The following is a 21,306-nucleotide window of genomic DNA, read 5'->3' on the forward strand; positions in this document are numbered from 1 at the left end:
CCATGCATGTTATTGGACGTACGGAAATTTCGCGTATGCATACAATGCTGGGGGACAAAAAGACTAAACTTTTACATGTCATCCATAGCCGCGTTAACTCAGTGAAACTTATAAATAATGTAGGTATTACAAATAGGTGGAAACCTATTTTGAGTAGCTCAAACATGGACCGGATGTGCGCTTTTATTGTGAAAGTAGCACGTAAATGGGTGTACCATAATGTCTTGAGCTACCGCGCACTTGTAAATCATGTGCTGGGCCCGGCAAGCTTTACCGCGGTAGAGAACCGCACGGGGGTTTCTGTAAACGAGGAATGGGGGGGGGGAAGGGAAGGGGCTCATTTTTCACAGGTAGCAGGAAGAGAAGAGTGAGTAAGTCAACTTTATTTATATAGCACCTTTATATAGCACCTTTCAACTTTATTTATATAGCACCTTTTTGTAAATCACAAAGTGCTTTACAAAAAATGAGACATCAATAATAATGGAATGTAAAATCAATTAACAAAATTAAGCAAAAGTCAGTCTGAACAGATGAGTCTTGAGACTTTTTGGAAAGAGTCAGTTAACTCGGAGCAGCACATCACCAGAGTTAGTTTCAAGTTGGATATTCGATATTCAAGCTCCACGGAGTAACCGGCGTTTAGCTCAAGGTTTATCCGATTTATGAACGCTAATGTCGGCCAGCTGTTCTCCACCGCTCCCGGCCCAAGCGCCCGAAGGTTCACTTAGGGACTGTCAATAAATTACTGAACCAAACACTCCTGTCAAACAAATGCTTATAAATGCCTTGAATTGTGACCAACTGACTAATTGTCAGTGCTAATTCATGCTTTTACATGAGACACAATAACATCTATTAAATTTTAAAGTCTTGTACAATATTTTCAATAATTGTAATATTAAATAATATAATGTTTTCTTCAATAGCTTCTAGGTCATGTGACCTATTGACTCAGAATCACTTTGAAATACTTATGCCAATCTCTATAGATGAGGCACAGACATTTGTTTTCCATTTTGACTCAATTTTTATTTTTTAGGAATTTTTTTGGTCAAAATTGAGTGTTTTTCTTCAATAGCTTACAGGTCATGTGAACAATTGACTCAAAATCACTTTGAAATAATTATACTAGTCTCTATAGATGAGGCACAGACATCTGGTGTAAAGCTCTTTGAAATGCCTTGTTGTTGAAATGTGATATATAAATAAAATTTGATTAGATTTTTTTTTTTTTTGATTTGGGGGTTTTCTGTCCGAGGCCACGTTCTGCACAACCGGGGTTTTGAAGGGATCAATTTTGGGGACCTTGGGATCACACCTCTGCTTTTGGCAGATGATGTGGCCCTACTGGCTTCATCAGGTCATGATCCACAGCTTTACTGGAGCAGTATGCAGATGAGTGTGAAGTGGCCGGGAGGAGTCTGAATGCTTTTCTTGGCTGATTTTATGCTCCATGTGTCAATACAAATTATGATTCATCGATTAGGATTTTCATTCTTAACAGTGCCTTCTTCAGGTCAGGGAAGATTGTCCTGACCCAAGTGGAGGAGTTTAAGTATCTTTGGATCTTGTTCATTGTTGGAGTTCATTCATTTCTGTCTGTTCACCACCCATGTCCGTTAGCCAGTTTCAGGGCCTGACCAGAACCACTCATTGTAAACTACCTTGAGAAATAATGAGTTTTGATTATATATAAAAACAATCTTTAATGCCAAAAGATGATTAAATTTCACAAGCCATACATGTCATCCAAGGGGAACATCATGCTTCTTATGTTACATTCACCGTCCAGCGCTGGGGCCAAGTGACAAGAAACCAAGTACACCAAACGCTGTAAACTGAGCTGCAGGGACAGAAAGTTACTCTGGAACAAAAATCTGTCAGAGAATCAAGTGGTTTCTGACGGCAGAGAAGTTAGTTTCAAGTTGGATATTCGATATTCGAGCTCCGCGGAGTAAGCGGCGTTAAGCTCATGGTAAAACAAATGCCTGTGCCTCATCTATAGAGATTAGTATAATTATTTCAAAGTGATTTTGAGTCAATAGGTCACATGACCTGGAAGCTATTGAAGAAAACATAATATTTAATATTAAAATTTTTGAAAATATTGTACATCACTTTAAAATTTAAAAGATGATATTGTGTCTCATGTAAAAGCATGAATTAGCACTGACAATTAGTTAGTTGGTTACAATTCAAGGCATTTATTAGCATTTGTTTGACAGGAGTGTTTGGTTCGGTGATTTGTTGATAGTCCCTAAGTGAACCTTCGGGCCCTTGGGCCGGGAGCGGTGGAGAACCGCTGGCCGACATTAGCATTCATAAATCGGATCAACCTTGAGCTAAACGTCGGTTACTCCGCGGAGCTCGGGCCGGGAGCAGTGGAGTACCGCTGGCCGACATTAGCGTTCATAAATCGGATCAACCTTGAGCTTAACGCCGCTTACTCCGCGGAGCTCGAATATCGAATATCCAACTTGAAACTAACTTCTCTGCGGTCAGAAACCGCTTGATTCTCTGAAAGACTTTTGTTCCAGAGTAACTTCCTGTCCCTGCAGCTCAGTTTACAGCGTTTGGTGTACTTGGCTTCTTGTCACTTGGCTCCAGCGCTGGACGGTGAATGTAACATAAGAAGCATGGATGCTTCACTTCACTTGGATGATATGTGAGTGATTCTATAATTGCAGATACATTTGATGTCCAGAGTCATCATGTTTTGTCTGGTATATTAAAATATTTCAATTTTTAAATGTTTTAGTAATTTATTACTCATTTTAATGGATCATAATATTTAACAAGTAGAAACATTTAAATAAATACATTTAAAATTGTTTTATATAGCTGAAAAACCAAGATTTCTTGTCGTCCGAGTTGGGTACTGTCTTTTTTTTTAACCTGAAAAATGATGCAAAAACCTATGTTTTATTATTTTTCTTTTGTAAATTTGTTTTTTCTATCTTTTTTTTAAACTGCCTAAATGGTCAATTTAATAACAACATCACATTAAATTAACTCAAAATACCCTTATTTTCGAAAAAATATGTGTCCGAGAATTTTTTGTCAACTCTGTTACCATATGGTTTTGCCCCTGTAAATCTGTGGAATTACCTTCTACGGCTATATAAACTGCATAAAATTAGGTCACTTACTTTTTTTACTGGTAAGACCTCAAACACACAGAGGTCTATGTGCCATTCTCTGGGAAATATTTTAGTCTAAAAATCACAATCACCAGGGGTTATGTTTTTCAACATCAATCTTGTTACCAAAGTATCATGAGAAAAATACCACAGATTTTTGATCAGAGACAAGTTTATTTACTGGTTTTTAAACCATTATCTCATTGGTCTCATGTGTTTTCAGCATTTCTACTCACAAGTGGAGTTTTTAATAAAAATGTTTGAAATTGTCAATTCTGTTACCATCAACTCTGTTACCAAATCGGGTAACAGAGTTGATGGTAACAGAGTTTTCAGTTCTAAATTATTATGGTCTTGTCAGTTCTGTTACTAACACCAACTCTGGTAGGTAACAGTGTTGACATGTTTCTGACATACTTTCACAAAAAAAAGGAAAACTGTTGTCCAGAGCACCATATACATTGTTGGTTGACTTCTGCTGTGTCGCACAGGCACAGACATTTGTTTTACCTTGAGCTTAACGCCGCTTACTCCGCGGAGCTCAAATATTGAATATCCAACTTGAAACTAACTTCTCTGCGGTCAGAAACCGCTTGATTCTCTGACAGATGTTTGTTCCAGAGTAACTTCCTGTCCCTGCAGCTCTGTTTACAGCATTTGGTGTCAGCACCATGGTCAGCAAAGCAGCAATATGTTTTTATAATGATTATTTCTGGTTCTGTGATCACCAAAGTTACTCGGATAGTTGTTAAATCAAAGGTTGCTGGGGAAGTTTTCTGTTCCAATTAAACCGTAAAACACGAAGTAACTAAACCGTAAAACACGAAGCTGAAGTTGGTTTCCAATTCAAAAGATGAAGTTAGTTTCCAATTCTAGCTTCCGATAGCTAAAGGGCGATTCCACCTAATTTTTCACTACCTTCCGCATCTTTAATCAACTCTAGTTTAAAAACTACTACACCTAGACACTTCAAACCTGGACTAGATTATTCTCCTCTTCAAGCTGGATATTTAAAACTATCTTTGGGATTTGTGAAACCTTTTCCTGATTTGTGAAAACTCAATAAAGTTCAATTTTCACCATTTTTGTTGTTGTTGTTTTTTTGTTTGTTTTTTTTTTGCATCTCTTTCATACTAGAACTGCTCTAATTAAAATACTACATACCTAGACACTTCAAACCTGGACTAGATTATTCTCCTCTTAAAGAAAAATCTTTATAACCATGTTTGTGATTTGTGAAACTTCACTTAACAGACTGCTGCAGAAGAACTTTCCTTCCAACAGCCATCACCATCTACAATAACTGAAGAATTAATGAGTTACACCAACATTTAATTTCCCATTGGGATTAATAAAGTGGTTTTGAATTAGAATTGAATTTGAAAAAACTGCATGGAACAAGTATGAATAGTATTCTGATCTTTAGTGAAGTTTCACAAATCACATAAAGGTTTCACAAATCCCAAACATGGATTAAAATATTCTGCTATGAGAGCAGAATAATATAGTCCAGGTTGAAGAGTCTAGGTGTTGTAGTTTTGGAGCTAGAGCAGATCTAGTGTGACCAAGATCCAAAAAACGTCTGAAATCAAACTTTATAGAAGTTTCACAAATCAGAGAAAGGTTTCTCAAATCCCAAAGGTGGTTTTAAGTATGCTGCTATTAATTGAAAATAATCTGGTCCAGGTTTGAAGTGTCTCGGTGTTGTAGATTTGGAATTAGAGCAGTTCTCATGTGACCAAGATAAAAAAAAAAGTGGTGAAATCGCCCTTTTTTGAAGTTTCACAAATCAGAAAAAGGCTTCACAAATCCCAAACATGGTTTCAAATGTTCTGCTATTAGAGCAGAATAATCCAGTCCAAATTTGAAGAGTCAATGAGTTGTAGGAACTGCAGCAGTTCTAGTGTGATCTAGATGCAAAAAAGTGGTAAAATCAACCTTTATTGAAGTTTCACAAATCAGAAAAATGTTTCACAAATCCCAAACAATGTTATAAATATCCAGCTTGAAGAAGAGAATAATTTAGGCCAGGTTTGAAGAGTATAGGTGTTGTAGTTTTTTAATTAGAGCAGTTCTAGTATGAAAGAGATGCAAAAAAATTGTGAAAATCTAACTTTATTGAGTTTTCAAAAATCAGAAAAATGTTTTATAAGTCCCAAACATGGTTTTAAATATCCAACTTGAAGAGGAGAATAATCTAGTCCAGGTTTGAAGTGTCAAGGTGTAGTAGTTTTTAAACTAGAGTTGATTAAAGATGCGAAGGTAGTGAAAAATTGGGTGGAATCACCCTTTAGCTATCGGAAGCTGGAATTAGGAACTAACTTCAACTTTGTCCATAAAACTTGTCAGTGAACAGAGTCAGAACATGAACAGACATGTTTGCAGTTCTTTACGTCTGAGATCATGAGGAAGTTAGATATTACGTTTCTGCTCTTGTTCTACACTTTGTTTTTTTATAATTCTTAAGTGTTTCAGATGATAAAACTAAATCAGACAAACATAACTTTCTTCCACAGACAAAGTTCTCAAATAATGAGTTATTAAGGGAAGAAGCCATTCTTACCAACCTGGTAATATGTGGACATATTATTATTTTCTTGCTAAATCATAAATTCACTTTGATTAACCAAAGTGAATTAACTTTCTGCTGGATACATGTTAAAATGCAGCTTAATTTTATTAATGCTATAAACTAAGTTCAACCTTTTTTGTGATGCTGGAGTAATAAATTCAATATGTAAAAAATATTTTTGGGGGGAATTGATGTATTAAATATTTACATCAGCAATAGAAACATTAATTTTAATCCAAATTGTAAAACAACATAAACAGGCTTCATTTGTATCTTCTTGTTGCTGCCATTAGAGAAATCCAAGTTTCTAATCAGACCTGCTGGCAGAAACGATGCAGCAATAGTGAAATGTCTCTTGGAAACCTTTTGCTCCTTCTTTGACATTTAGAAAAAAAAAATTATTATCTTGTTTTCAGCTTTAAGGAAATGTGGTCAGAATGTTCCAGCAGCTTCAGCCTCTCAGGTACGAACTGAAGGTTTTAATTGACCTGCTGAAGTGCAGCTGGTCCTTTAACTGGTCCAGTTTGTGTCCTTTGAGATTCTGGTGTGAAGCCCTGCTACTGTTACCATAGTAACAGCTGCTGGTCTGCTTCTCAGGTGATGCTACTGTTCAGACTGAAGTTTTCACTGATTCTTCTCTAGGATCAGGTCTCTGAGGTTCTGACTTTCAGCAGAACATGTTCCTCTAAACCAGATCTGGACCTGAACGGTTTCAGAACCAACATGGCAACAAGTCGCTCTGGTCAGGACCAACATTCACTGCTTCATAGGAAATGTTCACTCCTTCATTCACTACATCTGACCTGAGTCTGTTTGTACAGACCTGGAACCAGATCCAGTTCAGACCTGAAAACGGCATCATGGAGGAGCGGACAAGTCAAAGTTATCAAGTTTATTAGCATAAGACATTACAGAAACGGGGCCGTTTAAAGTTTTACATAATAAACAAAAAAACAACATTACAGTGGAAAAATAAAGAAAAGTGATGAAAAGTTATAGTTCAGAACAAAGTACATTTATATTTTCAGTTATTATAAATCAAACTCATAAACAGGCTGAAGGTTTTTGTCTAGATTTAAAGAACGTCAGCCTTACCGTTTTCTGGAAGTTTGTTCCAGATTTGTAGTACATAGAAGCTAAATGCTGCTTCTCCATGTTTGGTTCTGGTTCTGGGGATGCAGAGCAGAACCAAAACCAGAATCTAGGAGGTCTGGAAGGTTGATGCAACAACAGCAGATCTTTAATGTATTGTGGTGCTAACCCATGTAGCGATTTATAAACTAACAACAGTATTTTAAAGTCTATTCTCTGAGTACAGGGAGCCAGTGTAGGGACTTTAAAACTGGTGTTATGAGCTCCATCCTCTTGGTTTTAGTCAGAACAGCAGCAGCATCTGGATCAGCTGCAGCTGTTTGATTGATTTATTGGACAGACCTGTGAAGATGCTGTTGCAGTAATCAATGCGGCTAAAGATAAACGCATGGATGAGCTTCTCTTGATCGCGCTGAGACATCAGTCCTCTAATCCTGGAGATGTTCTTCGGGTGATAGAAGGCCGACTTTGCGACTGTCTTAATGTGGCTCTGAAGGTTCAGGTCAGAGTCCATCACTACTCCCAGCTGTTGGGCTGATCACTAGTTTTTAGTTGTAATAACTGAAGCTGTGCATTGACTCTAGTTCGCTCCTCTTTAGGCACAAAGATAATAACTTCAGTTTTGTTTCTGTTCAGCTGGAAAAGTTTTGGCACATCCACACATTTATCAGTTCTAAGCATCTGTTCAGTGATTGGTTCAGAGTCACCTGGTGACATCGTGATGTAGAGCTGTGTATCATTTAGTTGTGGTAAGTAATCTGATTACTGTGTTTGTAACCTGACCTAGCAGGAACACAGATGTTAGATAGGATTGAACCTTGTGGTGGAACACAGGTGACGTCTGTCCTTTCCAATGAGAAGTTACCTGTTGAAATCCCTGTTCAGTAGTCAGACTGGAATCAGTCCAGCACTTGGTGATTTCTACTGGTTTATATTTTCTTGTTTTGTTTTCGGCAGAAGCTTATTGTTTCTGTTTGAAAGACTGAGAAGTTGGATGTCACAATTCCAGACAAAACGTTCTGCCTTTAAGAGACGTTTAGTTTCTGAGGTTGAGCTGGAATCAGGTTCCTCTGATTCTCTGAACTCATGATGGGAACCAGCTTTCTGCTTCACAGGACACTTACTGGACCTGGATTATCACTGGTCTGACTGGTTCTGGTTTCTTTCTCAGGCTGACTGAAGTCCAGAAGATGGAAGATCTGGATCTAAAGAAGGACAGAGCAGAACCTGAAGGACCCATCAGTCCATCTATGAGGAGTGACTGGTCCAAACCAGAACCTCTATTCTTCAGTATTGAACCTGGACCATCAGAACCAGAGTAAGAAACCAGTTTCTAACTGATTCATGTGACTCTGCAGTGTATCCATGACTGGTTCTAAGCATGGATACACGAGGGGACAGGCAGAAAAGTAAAGTAGGCTTTATTATGCATCCATATTCTGTTCCATGATATTTATTAACATTGATAACTAGTGATTGATTCATGGGACTGGGATAAACTTTGTCCAACTCCACAAAACACTCAACCCTAAAACCTTGAAATTAAAAAGTTTATGCATAAACTTTTTATTTTCTTGTTAAATCCAAGATTTAACCAACAACATAACATTTATCTACTTGGATTGTTATCATGCAGTAATGCATCTTAAACTAATTTGAACCTAAATTAGCATAAAGACACATTTCTTTCAAACAGTAATAACAGACAGACTAAAGCAGAAGTTTTTCAGTTAGAAACTCAAAGCTTCAAAAATCTTTCTTCCCGCTTCTGTTGTCTACTTTCTCTTTGCTTCAGTGTGAAATCAGGCAGGATGAATGATCTTAAAGATTCACTGAATGTTCACTGTGGTTGGTTAGCCAGCATTGGCTGAGATGATGCACAGTCATTTAAATCTGGAGTTTACAAGTTTTTTTCATCTTTTGTGCAAAAATCTGTCACAATAATGTTTGTAGCATCTTATTTCGAATATAATTTATGTAAAATATAGCTTAAATCAAAGCTGATAAAATTACTGATGCTTTGATAAGTAAAATATATATTCTAACTCTAAATCAAACCGGTTTAGTTTCAAGATGCAAGAGCGCTCTAAGCTAATTTTGTTTTTATATTAGACAATTTAATTTACATAATTGCTGTTGTAAAAGTCAGTTTGTAAAGTGCATATTATTATTATGTGAATATTTCAACGTTCTATGAATGAGACATTTAGTCCAGTTTTAGTTGTTTATTGAACTTTCAGAAAATACAGAAGCTGCAGTGTGGAAAAATAAAACGAGGAAATATTGTAGGAAACCAAAGAACAACTCAAAACCACTCTATCCTTATTTTTTCTAGCACTCTTTGTCTGTTGGTTCAAGAAAACAAAAACTAATTTAAACCATTTTAGTTTAATCGTGAACTAAACTGGGCTGAGAGATCAGAACCAACTGTGAAGGAAAAACTAAATATTTTCCTTTCATAACAAGTGAAGTAATCTCCTAAAATATTAAATCCTTAAAACATAATTATGTCCCAGACTGACTGTGAGGCTGAATTCACTAAATAAATGTCACTTTGATCCACATCAACCATCCACCATCAAAGAAAACTGATTTACCAAGAAACTCAGAAACAAACATCTGCTTTAGATTAATCAGAACTGGTCAATATATCAGAAAATGATTGGTTATTAGAAAATCACTGAATGCATTGTGGTTATTATGACCTGCTTGGACTGCAGTGAATATAGATAATTATTGAAGTGAAATCCCTTCAGGCTCTCTGTGCCTCCTGTTTATTTAGTGACTCTTTGTTTAATACATAATAAATGTTTTAAATCAGTGGTGTCCAAAGTCGGTCCTCTCCCTGGTTTAATGCACCTGGATCAATTGATGGCTCGTTAGAGGCCTAAGAGGAACATTCTCATGCTGAAAAGGTTGTTACTACCATCAGGGAGAGAACTAAATCATGCAGGATGCTGACCCTCGAGGACCAACTTTGGACACCACTCTTTTAGAGTGTAATGTTTTGGTCGAGTTAAACCTTGATGTGAAGGTTGAGGGTTTGATTCCTATCTCAGACCATTTGATTCATATCTTACTCTCCTCTCTCCATCCTCAAACCTGTTAAATTACTGTTAAATATCAGCCATTAGTGCCAAAAATGTCTTCATGTTAATGTGTTAACAGTTAAACCTCAGCGCAACAGGTGAATAACACAATTTATTTATATTGACTCAAACATTTGGGTCATCTTTGTGGTCCTTGGTGCTGGTTCTAAACTCAGATTTCTTCTGTAAATTCATCAGTAAATCAAGATGTTAAAAAGTGAAGATTATTACTATTAGACTGTAGAGATCGGTTATTTTAATAATCTATTTGATTTTCAACACCTTGAACCAATCAGATCAGATCAGCTTCATTTTAGCTTCTATCCAGACAAACCAGACGGGCCGAACATAACCTGATTTTAATGCTTTTGGTGACAAAGAAACCCAGAAAGAGGCGAGACGAGTAGAACCAGATGGAAATCCGAACCAAGTCCATGAAAGGAACCAGGCCAACTGAATAAAACAGGAACTGGGCTCAATAAAGATGGACTGTGACAAAAACTACAACTGCAAACAATAAATCAGAACAACAAAACTACAAAGTGAACAGAACCAAAGTCCAAAGGATCATTGTGAGGTCAGATTTAGTAAACCCAAATTTATACGACTAATTAAAAACGTGAACTTTAGATAACTTGTTGTTAGCTCTGCTAACATATCCACATAATGCTCTGCCATAGTGTAAGGCTCTTTATAAAGAGCTCAAATCAATGCAAACTGGGACTGAGTCGTGTTTACTGGTGTTACTGAAGGATCCAACTTTCTCCGCTGGGATCCAGATTAGAGTTAGTTTCTGGTTTCTTTCAGTCTCTGATGGATCAGACAGAATAATGATTATTGTCCCAGAACAGATTCAGATGGACAAATACAACAAAAGGAAGATCAGTCATGATACCAGATACAATACAATGAAGAACTTCAAACTAGAGATCATCAATGATCTGAGGTTCTGTTCTGACCCAGTTTCTGGTCTCTAGTTTGTGGTGGATCTTTATGAACATCTTCAGCTCTAGCCTGTTAGTGAAATATTTCAGTGATGAAGAAATGTCTTTACTTGTCCAGGGTGGACCCCAGCTCTCACCTGATTACTGCTGAACATCAACACCAGTCCCTCCATGATCCTGCAGAGATAAGAAGTGATAGACAATGGATGGATGAATGGAGGGAAGATCTTCCTGGAGGGAGGGAGAGGAGCAGCTGTGCTCCAGGTGAGACTGAACATCTCAGAGTTTCCTCCCATCGTCTCTGTTGAACCAAATCCATTCTTTAGTTGAGATTTGGAGATTCAAGGTTTTAACCATCTCTTTGTAATCAATTATTTCAAATAAATCTATGTTTTTCCAGCTGGTGTAAATGTGTTGGTATCTCAGGTTAACATAGTCCCCATTTAATTAGAGGCTATTCAGAAAAATAGCCACAGAAATTACATGACAGTGATAAATTGACTATAAGTAGATCAATAAAGTTCAGAAAAAATATTTTAAAAATCATCAAGAGTCCTCAGTGTCATGTTGTTTTATTTGGGATTGATATTAATGTTCAATATCATTAATATTGATTAATGATTCTTATTCTTATAAAATATTATGGGTTATCAAATTGCCCAGTTGGTTAATCTGACTTTGCTGAAAAAGACTCTTGTTCTATTTTTATTGGTTATTACACCAGGCCTGTAAGGTTCTGCTTTAAAATTAGAGCTGAAAAACTCAAATGAAGCAGAAGATGCCTTCAGATTGCAGCATCCAATCTGGAAAATGACTAAAGGGCTGCATTTAATGTCTGATAACAGAATAATGTTGCTAAGGATAGATCTGATTTTTTATCTTCACATTCTGTGAAGTCAGAAACCATACAATGATAACACCTCCTAATGTTCCAGATGGTTATGTTCCAACTTTATCACTAAAGCAAAAATCTTTTTACTTCTTTTCTTCTGTGTTTCTGCAGATGGTGGTCTGCAGGAGGTTCTTCAGGAACATAAAATAATTCTGAGGATGAGATGTGAATGTGTGACTGAAGGAAGTGATGAAACAGGAAGTAGAACCCTCCTCAACACGATCTACACTGATCTCTACATCACAGAGGGACAGAGTGAAGAGGTTAACACCCAGCATGAGGTGAAGCAGCTAGAGAGAGCTTCCAGGATCCAGAAGCATCATGACTCTGCAATCAGGTGCCATGACATCTTTAAAGTCTTCCCTGACCAAGATGGAGTCATCAGAGTGGTTCTGACCTGCGGCGTCGCTGGTGTTGGAAAAACCTTCTCAGTGCAGAAGTTCACTCTGGACTGGGCAGAGGGTTTGGAGAATCAAGATATTAGTGTGGTGGTTCTGCTTTCATTCAGGGAGCTGAACTTGATCAGAGATGAGCAGCACAGTCTTCTCTCACTGCTCCATGTTTTCCATCCAACACTCCAGAAGATCCCAGAAGAGCAGCTGGGTAAATGCAAACTGCTCTTCATCTTTGATGGCCTGGATGAAAGCAGACTTTCACTGGACTTCAACAACAGTCCACTGGTTTCTGATGTCACACAGAAGTCATCAGTCAACGTTCTGCTGACAAACCTCATCAAGGGGAACCTGCTTCCCTCAGCTCTTATCTGGATAACTACCAGACCTGCAGCAGCCAATCAGATCCCTCCTTCCTGTGTTTCCAGGGTAACAGAAGTACGAGGCTTCACCGACGCCCAGAAGGAGGAGTTCTTCAGGAGGAGGTTCAGTGAAGAAGAGCTGTCCATCAGAATCATTTCCCACATCAAGACCTGCAGGAGCCTCCACATCATGTGTGGAATCCCAGTCTTCTGCTGGATCACTGCTACGGTCCTGGAGAACATGTTGACCTCAGAACACAGAGGAGAGCTGCCCAAAACCATGACTGATATGTACTCACACTTCCTGCTGGTCCAGAAGAACAGGAAGAACAAGAAATACCATGGAGGACCTGAGACAAGTCCACAGGAGCTGATGGAGGCTGACAGGGAAGTTCTTCTGAAGTTGGGGAGGCTGGCATTTGAACATCTGGAGAAAGGAAACATCATGTTCTACCAAGAAGACCTAGAGCAGTGTGGTCTGGATGTCACAGAGGCCTTGGTGTACTCAGGAGTTTGTACTGAGATCTTCAAAAGAGAGAGTGTGATCTTTCAGAAATCAGTCTACTGCTTTGTTCATCTGAGCATCCAGGAGTTTCTGGCTGCAGTCTACATGCTCCACTGTTTCATCACCAGGAAATCAAAGGTGATCAAGAGGTTCCTGGGAGAAGAAGAGGAAGATGAGGACAGTGAGGAAGATGAGGACAGTGAGGAAGATGAGGATAGTGAGGTGTTCAAGACGTTCCTGGGACAAAAATACAACAAAACATCTCTAGATGATTACATGAAGAAAGTCATGTATAAATCCCTCAGCAGTGAAAATAGTCACCTGGATCTGTTTGTCCGCTTCCTTCATGGTCTCACTGTCAAGTTCAACCAGAGACTCTTAGGAGGCCTACTGGGTCAGACAGAGAACAGTCCAGAAACCATCCAGAGAATCATCACCAACCTGAAGAAGATGAACGCTTTTGATATCTCTCCTGACAGAAGCATCAACATCTTCTACTATCTGATGGAGATGAATGACCTCTCATTTTATCAGGAGACCCAACGGCTGCTGGATTCAGGGAAGCACCTCTCAGTGTCTGACTGTTCAGCTCTGGCCTTCATGCTGCAGATGTCAGAGGTTCTGGATGAGTTGGACCTGGAGAAGTACAACACATCAGAACCAGGACGACGGAGACTGGTTCCAGCTGTGAGGAACTGCAGAAAGGCTCGGTGAGTCCAGATGTTTTCATTGTGTGAATGTTGATTCAGCACTATTGTCCTCCTGTTTCTTCTTCTTTCTTCAAGTTACTTCTGGATGTTTTTGGCTTTTAACTACTTCTTTCATCCTCTGGATGATTTCAAACATCTAAACATTCAGTTCATCCAGGACAGCTGCAGCTTCTGGTTTTTATACATTTTGATCATTTAAAAATATTTAACTTTTTATCAGTTTTCAGGTTGAAATGGATGGAAAACCCTGAACTCTAGAACATTTCTATTTTCTCTAAGATGCAATCAGCCAGAGAAACTTTTTAAACTTTAAACTCTTCCTCACTCATTGAGCTGCTGCTCCATAATTCACCTTTTAGGATCTTTGACTGTTTTTATAAAATAATTGTTTAGGTTTAATGAAAAGTTGAACCATTAAAATAAACCATTGCATTAATTATAAACATTCTGAACAGTGTTGATCTTCTTCATTCTGTCATCATCCTCACCTTTTCCTCCTCCACTAGTTTGTAAATGAGACCAAAATGTGGTGATTGTTGTCTGGTTCCAGAAAAAGTCCTAGTTTCTGTCAGATCCTCCCAAAGCTCTGAGAACTCTGCTTCCAGAGCTGGAACCATTTTCCTCATCAACTCTTCATCTGCAGCCTTTGTTGAAGCTGTTAGCTGTCCTCCATGAAGACCTGGAGAGACACTTCAACACTTTAAACATCCAAGCCTCTTCTAGGCACTAGGAGAACTTTCACTGCTTCACCATGAAGATGCTGCTGGACCCAAACGCTCCATCTCCTCCAGGGGTTTTGCTCTTCAGCTCTTTAGGAGTTTAGCAACAATTTCTTCTGACATCCACACTGTCCACTTTCTACTTTGTTAAAGCATCAAATCCAGCAGATGAACAGAGACACAACTGGGAGCATCATGTGTCTGGTCTGCTCCCAGTTTCCTCTGTGGCAGCATTTAATAATCTGCTGCTGGGAGCCATGTTTCTATAGAATATACTACTATTATTAATGATGAGGAGGATTCAAGATGCTGCAGCAGCAGATATGGGCTAAACAAACCCAGAGATGCCAGAGCTCCACAGCAGGCTGGACTTCCTGCTCTGCTAACTTCATTTATAACTCATTTCCTGCTTGGTGGAAGATCTCAAGGAGACAAACGGTCTAGTCCAAGTCAGTGTGAGTCAGAGCTGTAAGCAGTTCCTCTCCTCCTCTCCATCATCTTCAGTAGTTTCCTTCATTCAACTCAGTCAGCCTCTTCATCAGCTGCTGCAGCACCTTTGAGGCTCTGATGCTGCAGAGAAAACTGAACTTTCCTTCACAGATGATAGAAGATCTTCAACATCTGACTGAGCTGAAGGTCTGAGGACATGAAGCCTGGACCAGAACCAGAACCTGGACTTTAGTCAGGAACTGCACAGACTCTCTGTCGGGTCAAACCCAGTAAACGGAAGATCAGATATTGATCAGATGATGACATCACTGTTATCATATTTTAGTCTTTTTATGATCCAGATTGATTTCATTAGAACTGAATTTATTTCTTCTCTCATCACAGAGTTGGTGGCTGTTCGCTCCTAAAGGCTCAATGTGAGGTTGTGGCCTCAGCTCTGAAGTTCAACCCAGATCTGACTGAACTGGAAATAAGTCTGATCTACATATATAAAGGTGGAGACTCTGATATGAAGAATGTGTCTGAGATCCTGGAGTGTTCAGTCAGTAAAGTGAAGAATCTGGGGTTTGTCTTTTCAATTTATACAATAAAATTATTCATTGATACTTTAGTCCTTAGTTTAATAAATACCTTTATTGTAATACTTTAAAACAACTTTTTTAAATGTCAGATTAAAATCTCTAAAACATTTCACCTTATAAATGAATTATCTTATTATTTCAGACTTTAAGATTATTCAACTTTGATTTTCAGTTTTTCACTTTAAAATGTTTTTGACTGATGAACAAAATGAGTAAAATAATTCAAATGAAGTTAATTAATGATGGAGATGTTTCAGTTTGGTTTGTAAAGATTCAGATTGTTTTATTTCTCATTTCTGATTCTCATCGTTACATCCAGAATGACATGCTGTTCCTCCAGAGCCGAACCAGGGTCACATCCACAAACACTTACCAGTTAAAATAATCATTAATGAAACATCTAAGAACTGACTGATTGTAGAAAAGTAAATCTAGATTAAATGAATGAAAATGAGGGCAGCAGCAGGTTCCTCACTTTGTCCTGAAGCTGTGGTTCTGTTGGGCCGGGTCAGAGATCAGGAACCAGCAGAAATAGCTCACCTCATCCAGGCTGCTGCTTATAGAAAACTTTGAGTTTCTTTTAGATAAAATGTTATGGTTCTGCTGGTTTGGACTCTTTAAACATGTTTAACTGGATCAGATGTTAGAATTAGTTCATCATGTTTGTTTTACATTCAGGGAAATTAATTTTCTACTTTTTTATTACTTATTTGTTCACATTTCAGTTTAAACTGCATCCTGTTGGCTTCAGCTCATCTTTTGTCTTTTATTCAGACTGAGGGACTGCAGTTTGTCAGAGACCAGCTGGACTTCTCTGTTCTCAGCTCTGAAGTCCAACCCGACCCATCTGACAGTACTGTGGCTGGATGGAACCAACCTGGGAGATTCTGGACTGAAGGAGCTCTGTGGTTTTCTACAGACTGAAGGCTGCAGACTGGAAACATTGTGGTATGTTATTTACATAATTATTGATATTTCTGTGAATAATTATATGAAATTGAGCATAAATCAGCATTCATATCTTCTGTTCTAATAAATATTTTCTGAGTTTATTTCTGGATTTGGATCCAGAGTTAACCTTAGTCCCTCTGTGTAACTGAGTTGGACCCGCTGATCTAAGGTCATAACAGGACAGCATTCGGACCCCCAGTGTTTAGAAATCCCTTTCATTGGAAGCAGGTTAAAGGTCATTCAACCCAGTCTAACAAAGTGAATTCCAGCTCCTGGAATCTGTCAGGAACAAATCGATAATCAATGATTGATGCTTCAACACTTTGATCAGAACCTGGAATGATTTACTGACTGAAATCAGCCAACACATCATAACCCAGTACCTGGTTCTGGTTCTGGTTCTGAAGTCAGCAGGTCTTTATTGAGCAGCACCATGTTTGCATTAATATTCATGAGACTCTTTAACTGGTTCTGTTGGACTGGTTAACCTGCATCCTGTTGGCTTCAGCTCACATCTTTTATTCTTTATTCAGGTTGAGATTCTGCCGTTTGTCAAAGATCAGCTGTGATTATCTGGCCTCAGCTCTGAAGTCCAACCATCTCCATCTGACACAACTGGACCTGAATGGAAATGACCTGAAGGAGTCAGATGTTCAGCAGCTGAATGATCTTTTAGAGACTTTAAAGTAAGTAAATGTTTGTAGTGAGTCTAGCTGCTGTCAGCATATTGAACTAAACCCAGTTAGCATCAAAGCAAAGTTCCAGTGTTCCAAGTAAAGCTGCAGCTTCTCAGTGGGAGGAGAATGGTTCAGGCTTCCTGATTGGACACAGAGACAGCAATCAGCCAACCAGGAGCCAGCAGCTTGCTGTGTTGTGTTTGTGTTGGTGTGAAGATGAGTGCTGTTGCTGTGTCCATGTCTCCAGGAAGTCCAGCGGAACTCTAGCGTCCAGCCGCCAATATGTTGATCAAATGATGACGTCACTGTTATCATATTTTAGTCTTTTTATAATCCAGATTGATTTCATTAGAACTGAATTTATTTCTTCTCTCATCACAGAGTTGGTGGCTGTTCGCTCCCAAAGGCTCAATGTGAGGTTATGGCCTCAAATCTGAAGTTCAACCCAGATCTGACTGAACTGGAAATAAGTCCGATCTACATATATAAAGGTGGAGACTCTGATATGAAGAAAGTGTCTGAGATCCTGGAGTGTTCAGTCAGTAAAGTGAAGAATCTGGGGTTTGTCTTTTCAATTTATACAATAAAATCATTCATCGATACTTTAGTCCTTAGTTTAATTAATACTTTTATTGTAATACTTTAAAACAACTTTTTTAAATGTCAGATTAAAATCTCTAAAACATTTTACCTTATAAATGAATTATCTTATTTCAGACTTTAAGATTATTCAACTTTGATTTTCAGTTTTTCACTTTAAAATGTTTTTGACTGATGAACAAAATGAGTAAAATAATTCAAATGAAGTTAATTAATGATGGATATGTTTCAGTTTGGTTTGTAATGATTCAGATTGTTTTATTTCTCATTTCTGATTCTCATCTTTACATCCAGAATGATATGCTGTTCCTCCAGAGCCGAATCAGGGTCACATCCACAAACACTGACCAGTTCAAATAATCATTAATGAAACATCTAAGAAGTGACTGATTGTAGAAAAGCAAATCTAGATTAAATGAATGTCAGTGAGGTTTGCAACAGCAGCTTTGTCCTGAAGCTGTGGTTCTGTTGGGCTGGGTCAGAGAGGAACCACATCCTCTTCAGTCTGTCAGTGAGGTTTACAGCAGCAGCTCTGTCCTGAAGCTGTGGTTCTGTGGGGGCTGGGTCATAGAGGAACCACATCCTCTTCAGTCTGCCAGCTGTCAGTCGGTTGGAGCTTCGTCTCTGTGATGAAGCTTCATCAGGTCACGTCTCCTTAGGAAATAATGGCTTCCATTGGCTTTCACCAGCTTTAAGAAGAACCCAAGGCCATTGATGAATAAACTGAGTGGTTCTGATCCGGTTACCAAGTTGGGTCTCCAGCTGATGATCAGGAACCAGCAGAAATAGCTCACCTCATCCAGGCTGATGCTTATAGAAAACTTTGAGTTTCTTTTTTGATAAAATGTTCTGGTTCTGCTGGTTTGGACTCTTTAAACATGTTTGACTGGATCAGATGTTAGAATCAGTTCATCATGTTTGTTTTACATTAAGGGAAATTAATTTTCTACTTTTTTATTACTTATTTGTTCATATTTCAGTTTAAACTGCATCCTGTTGGCTTCAGCTCATCTTTTGTCTTTTATTCAGACTGAGGGACTGCAGTTTGTCAGAGACCAGCTGGACTTCTCTGTTCTCAGCTCTGAAGTCCAACCCGACCCATCTGACAGTACTGTGGCTGGATGGAACCAACCTGGGAGATTCTGGACTGAAGGAGCTCTGTGGTTTTCTACAGACTGAAGGCTGCAGACTGGAAACATTGTGGTATGTTAATTACATAATTATTGATATTTCTGTGAATAATTATATATAATTGAGCATAAATCAACATTCATATCTTCTGTTCAAATAAATATTTTCTGAGTTTATTTCTGGACTTGGATCCAGAGTTTAACTTAGTCCCTCTGTGTAACTGAGTTGGACCTGCTGATCTGAGGTCAGAACAAGACAGCATTCAGACCCCCAGTGCTTCACTGGAAGCAGGTCAAAGGTCATTCAACCCAATATAGAAAAGTGAATTCTAGCTCCTGGAATCTGAGAGGAACAAATTGATAATCAATGATTGATGCTTCAACTCTTTGACCAGAACCTGGAATGATTTACTGACTAAAATCCTGCAACACATCATAACCCAGTACCTGGTTCTGGTTCTGGTTCTGGTTCTGGTTCTGAAGTCAGCAGGTCTTTATTGAAGCAGCAGCTGGTTTGGACTCTGGCTTTAATATTCATGAGACTCTTTAACTGGTTCTGTTGGACTGGTTAAGCTGCATCCTGTTGGCTTCAACTCACATCTTTTATTCTTTATTCAGGTTGAGATTCTGCAGTTTGTCAAAGATCAGCTGTGATTATCTGGCCTCAGCTCTGAAGTCCAACCATCTCCATCTGACACAACTGGACCTGAATGGAAACAATCTGACAGAGTCAGATGTTCAGCAGCTGAAGGATCTTGTAAAGACTGTAGAGTAAGTAAATGTTTGTAGTGAGTCTAGCTGCTGTCAGCATATTGAACTAAACCCAGTTAGCATCAAAGCAAAGTTCCAATTTTCCCAGTAAAGCTGCAGCTTCTCAATGGGAGGAGAATGGTTCACGCTTCTTGATTGGCTGATTGCTGTCTCTGTGTCCAATCAGGAGCCAGCAGCTTGCTGTGTTCCTGTGTTTGTGTTGGTGTGAAGATGAGTGTTGTTGCTGTGTCCATGTCTCCAGGAAGTCCAGCAGGACTCTAGCGTCCAGCCGTCCGACATGTTGATCAAATGATGACATCACTGTTATCATATTTTAGTCTTTTTATGATCCAGATTGATTGCATTAGAACTGAATTTATTTCTTCTCTCATCACAGAGTTGGTGGCTGTAGGCTCCTAAAGGCTCAGTGTGAGGTTATGGCCTCAAATCTGAAGTCCAACCCAGATCTGACTGAACTGGAAATAAGTCCAATCTACATATATAAAGGTGGAGACTCTGATATGAAAAATGTGTCTGAGATCCTGGAGTGTTCAGTCAGTAAAGTGAAGAATCTGGGGTTTGTTTTCTCTATTTATACAATAAAATCATTCATTGATACTTTAGTCCTTAGTTTAATAAATACCTTTATTGTAATACTTTAAAACAACTTTTTTAAATGTCAGATTAAAATCTCTAAAACATTTCACCTTATAATTTAATTATCTTATTATTTCAGACTTTAAGATTATTCAACTTTGATTTTCAGTTTTTCACTTTAAAATGTTTTTGACTGATGAACAAAATGAGTAAAATAATTCAAATGAAGTTAATTAATGATGGATATGTTTCAGTTTGGTTTGTAATGATTCAGATTGTTTTATTTCTCATTTCTGATTCTCATCTTTACATCCAGAATGACATGCTCTTCCTCCAGAGCCGAATCAGGGTCACATCCACAAACACTGACCAGTTCAAATAATCATTAATGAAACATCTAAGAAGTGACTGATTGTAGAAAAGCAAATCTAGATTAAATGAATGTCAGTGAGGTTTGCAGCAGCAGCTTTGTCCTGAAGCTGTGGTTCTGTTGGGCCGGGTCAGAGAGGAACCATCCTCTTCAGTCTGACAGCTGTCAGTCGGTTGGAGCCTCGTCTCTGTGATGAAGCTTCATCAGGTCACGTCTCCTTAGGATATAATGGCCTCCGTTTGTTGTGACTTTTTTACACTTATGTTGTTCAGTATATTTGCATGATAAGTGACTGATTTACAATTATATGTTAAGCATAATTTACATGATGATTATTATTAATTGTATTGAACATGATTGTATATAATTACAAAGGCGAAGTGAAATATATTTCAGTGCAAGACATGATTTATTTGAATAGAGGAAGTCTTTTATTTTGAAGAATGCTTAAGGATCTGTTACTGTTTTGTCACTATCTTGCTTTGTTGACTTTTGATTGCTATTGGTAACGAACAGCTGTTGTCCGTTATCAGCTGACGCCGTTTTTTTCCTCTTCAATAAATACTGAACAGAAAGGTTCAGTAAAAGAAATACGAGCCTCCGTCTTGTTTGAGAAGAAGCTTTACTCCGTAACATTTTGGTGCCGAAACCCGGGAATAAGAATTTTTTTTGATTTTTCTGAACGAAGTGAAGCTAAGGCTCAGTTTAGCAGCCAACATGACGGAAGGACTGGAGCGGTTAAAGAGGAAACGGTCGACTATCCGAACAGCAACGACGAAG

At 38.4% G+C, this 21,306-nt stretch overlaps 1 protein-coding gene across 2 annotated transcripts in view; it reads left to right on the plus strand.

The window, feature by feature from the left end:
• The first annotated feature begins 2,125 nt into the window (after nucleotides 1-2,125).
• LOC106913001 (NLR family CARD domain-containing protein 3-like) overlaps nucleotides 2,126-21,306 on the plus strand; it is a 33,784-nt gene continuing 14,603 nt past the window's right edge. Inside the window, exons 1-11 of one of the 2 annotated variants that reach the window (XM_088015382.1) lie at nucleotides 2,135-2,668; nucleotides 7,979-8,125; nucleotides 10,959-11,104; nucleotides 11,844-13,701; nucleotides 15,255-15,434; nucleotides 16,226-16,399; nucleotides 16,936-17,088; nucleotides 17,461-17,640; nucleotides 18,709-18,882; nucleotides 19,428-19,580; nucleotides 19,957-20,136. In XM_088015382.1, the coding sequence (XP_087871508.1) occupies nucleotides 2,640-2,668; nucleotides 7,979-8,125; nucleotides 10,959-11,104; nucleotides 11,844-13,701; nucleotides 15,255-15,434; nucleotides 16,226-16,399; nucleotides 16,936-17,088; nucleotides 17,461-17,640; nucleotides 18,709-18,882; nucleotides 19,428-19,580; nucleotides 19,957-20,136 (3,374 nt within the window). In that variant the 5' untranslated portion in view covers nucleotides 2,135-2,639. Of the gene's footprint in view, nucleotides 2,669-7,978; nucleotides 8,126-10,958; nucleotides 11,105-11,843; nucleotides 13,706-15,254; nucleotides 15,435-16,225; nucleotides 16,400-16,935; nucleotides 17,089-17,460; nucleotides 17,641-18,708; nucleotides 18,883-19,427; nucleotides 19,581-19,956; nucleotides 20,137-21,306 lie in introns of those variants that run through there. The other variant, XM_088015383.1, reaches the window with a different exon arrangement.

This window comes from Poecilia mexicana, unplaced genomic scaffold (genome assembly GCF_051168715.1).
Source record: "Poecilia mexicana isolate PSO_F unplaced genomic scaffold, ASM5116871v1 scaffold_18, whole genome shotgun sequence".
NCBI classification, from domain to species: domain Eukaryota; kingdom Metazoa; phylum Chordata; class Actinopteri; order Cyprinodontiformes; family Poeciliidae; genus Poecilia; species Poecilia mexicana.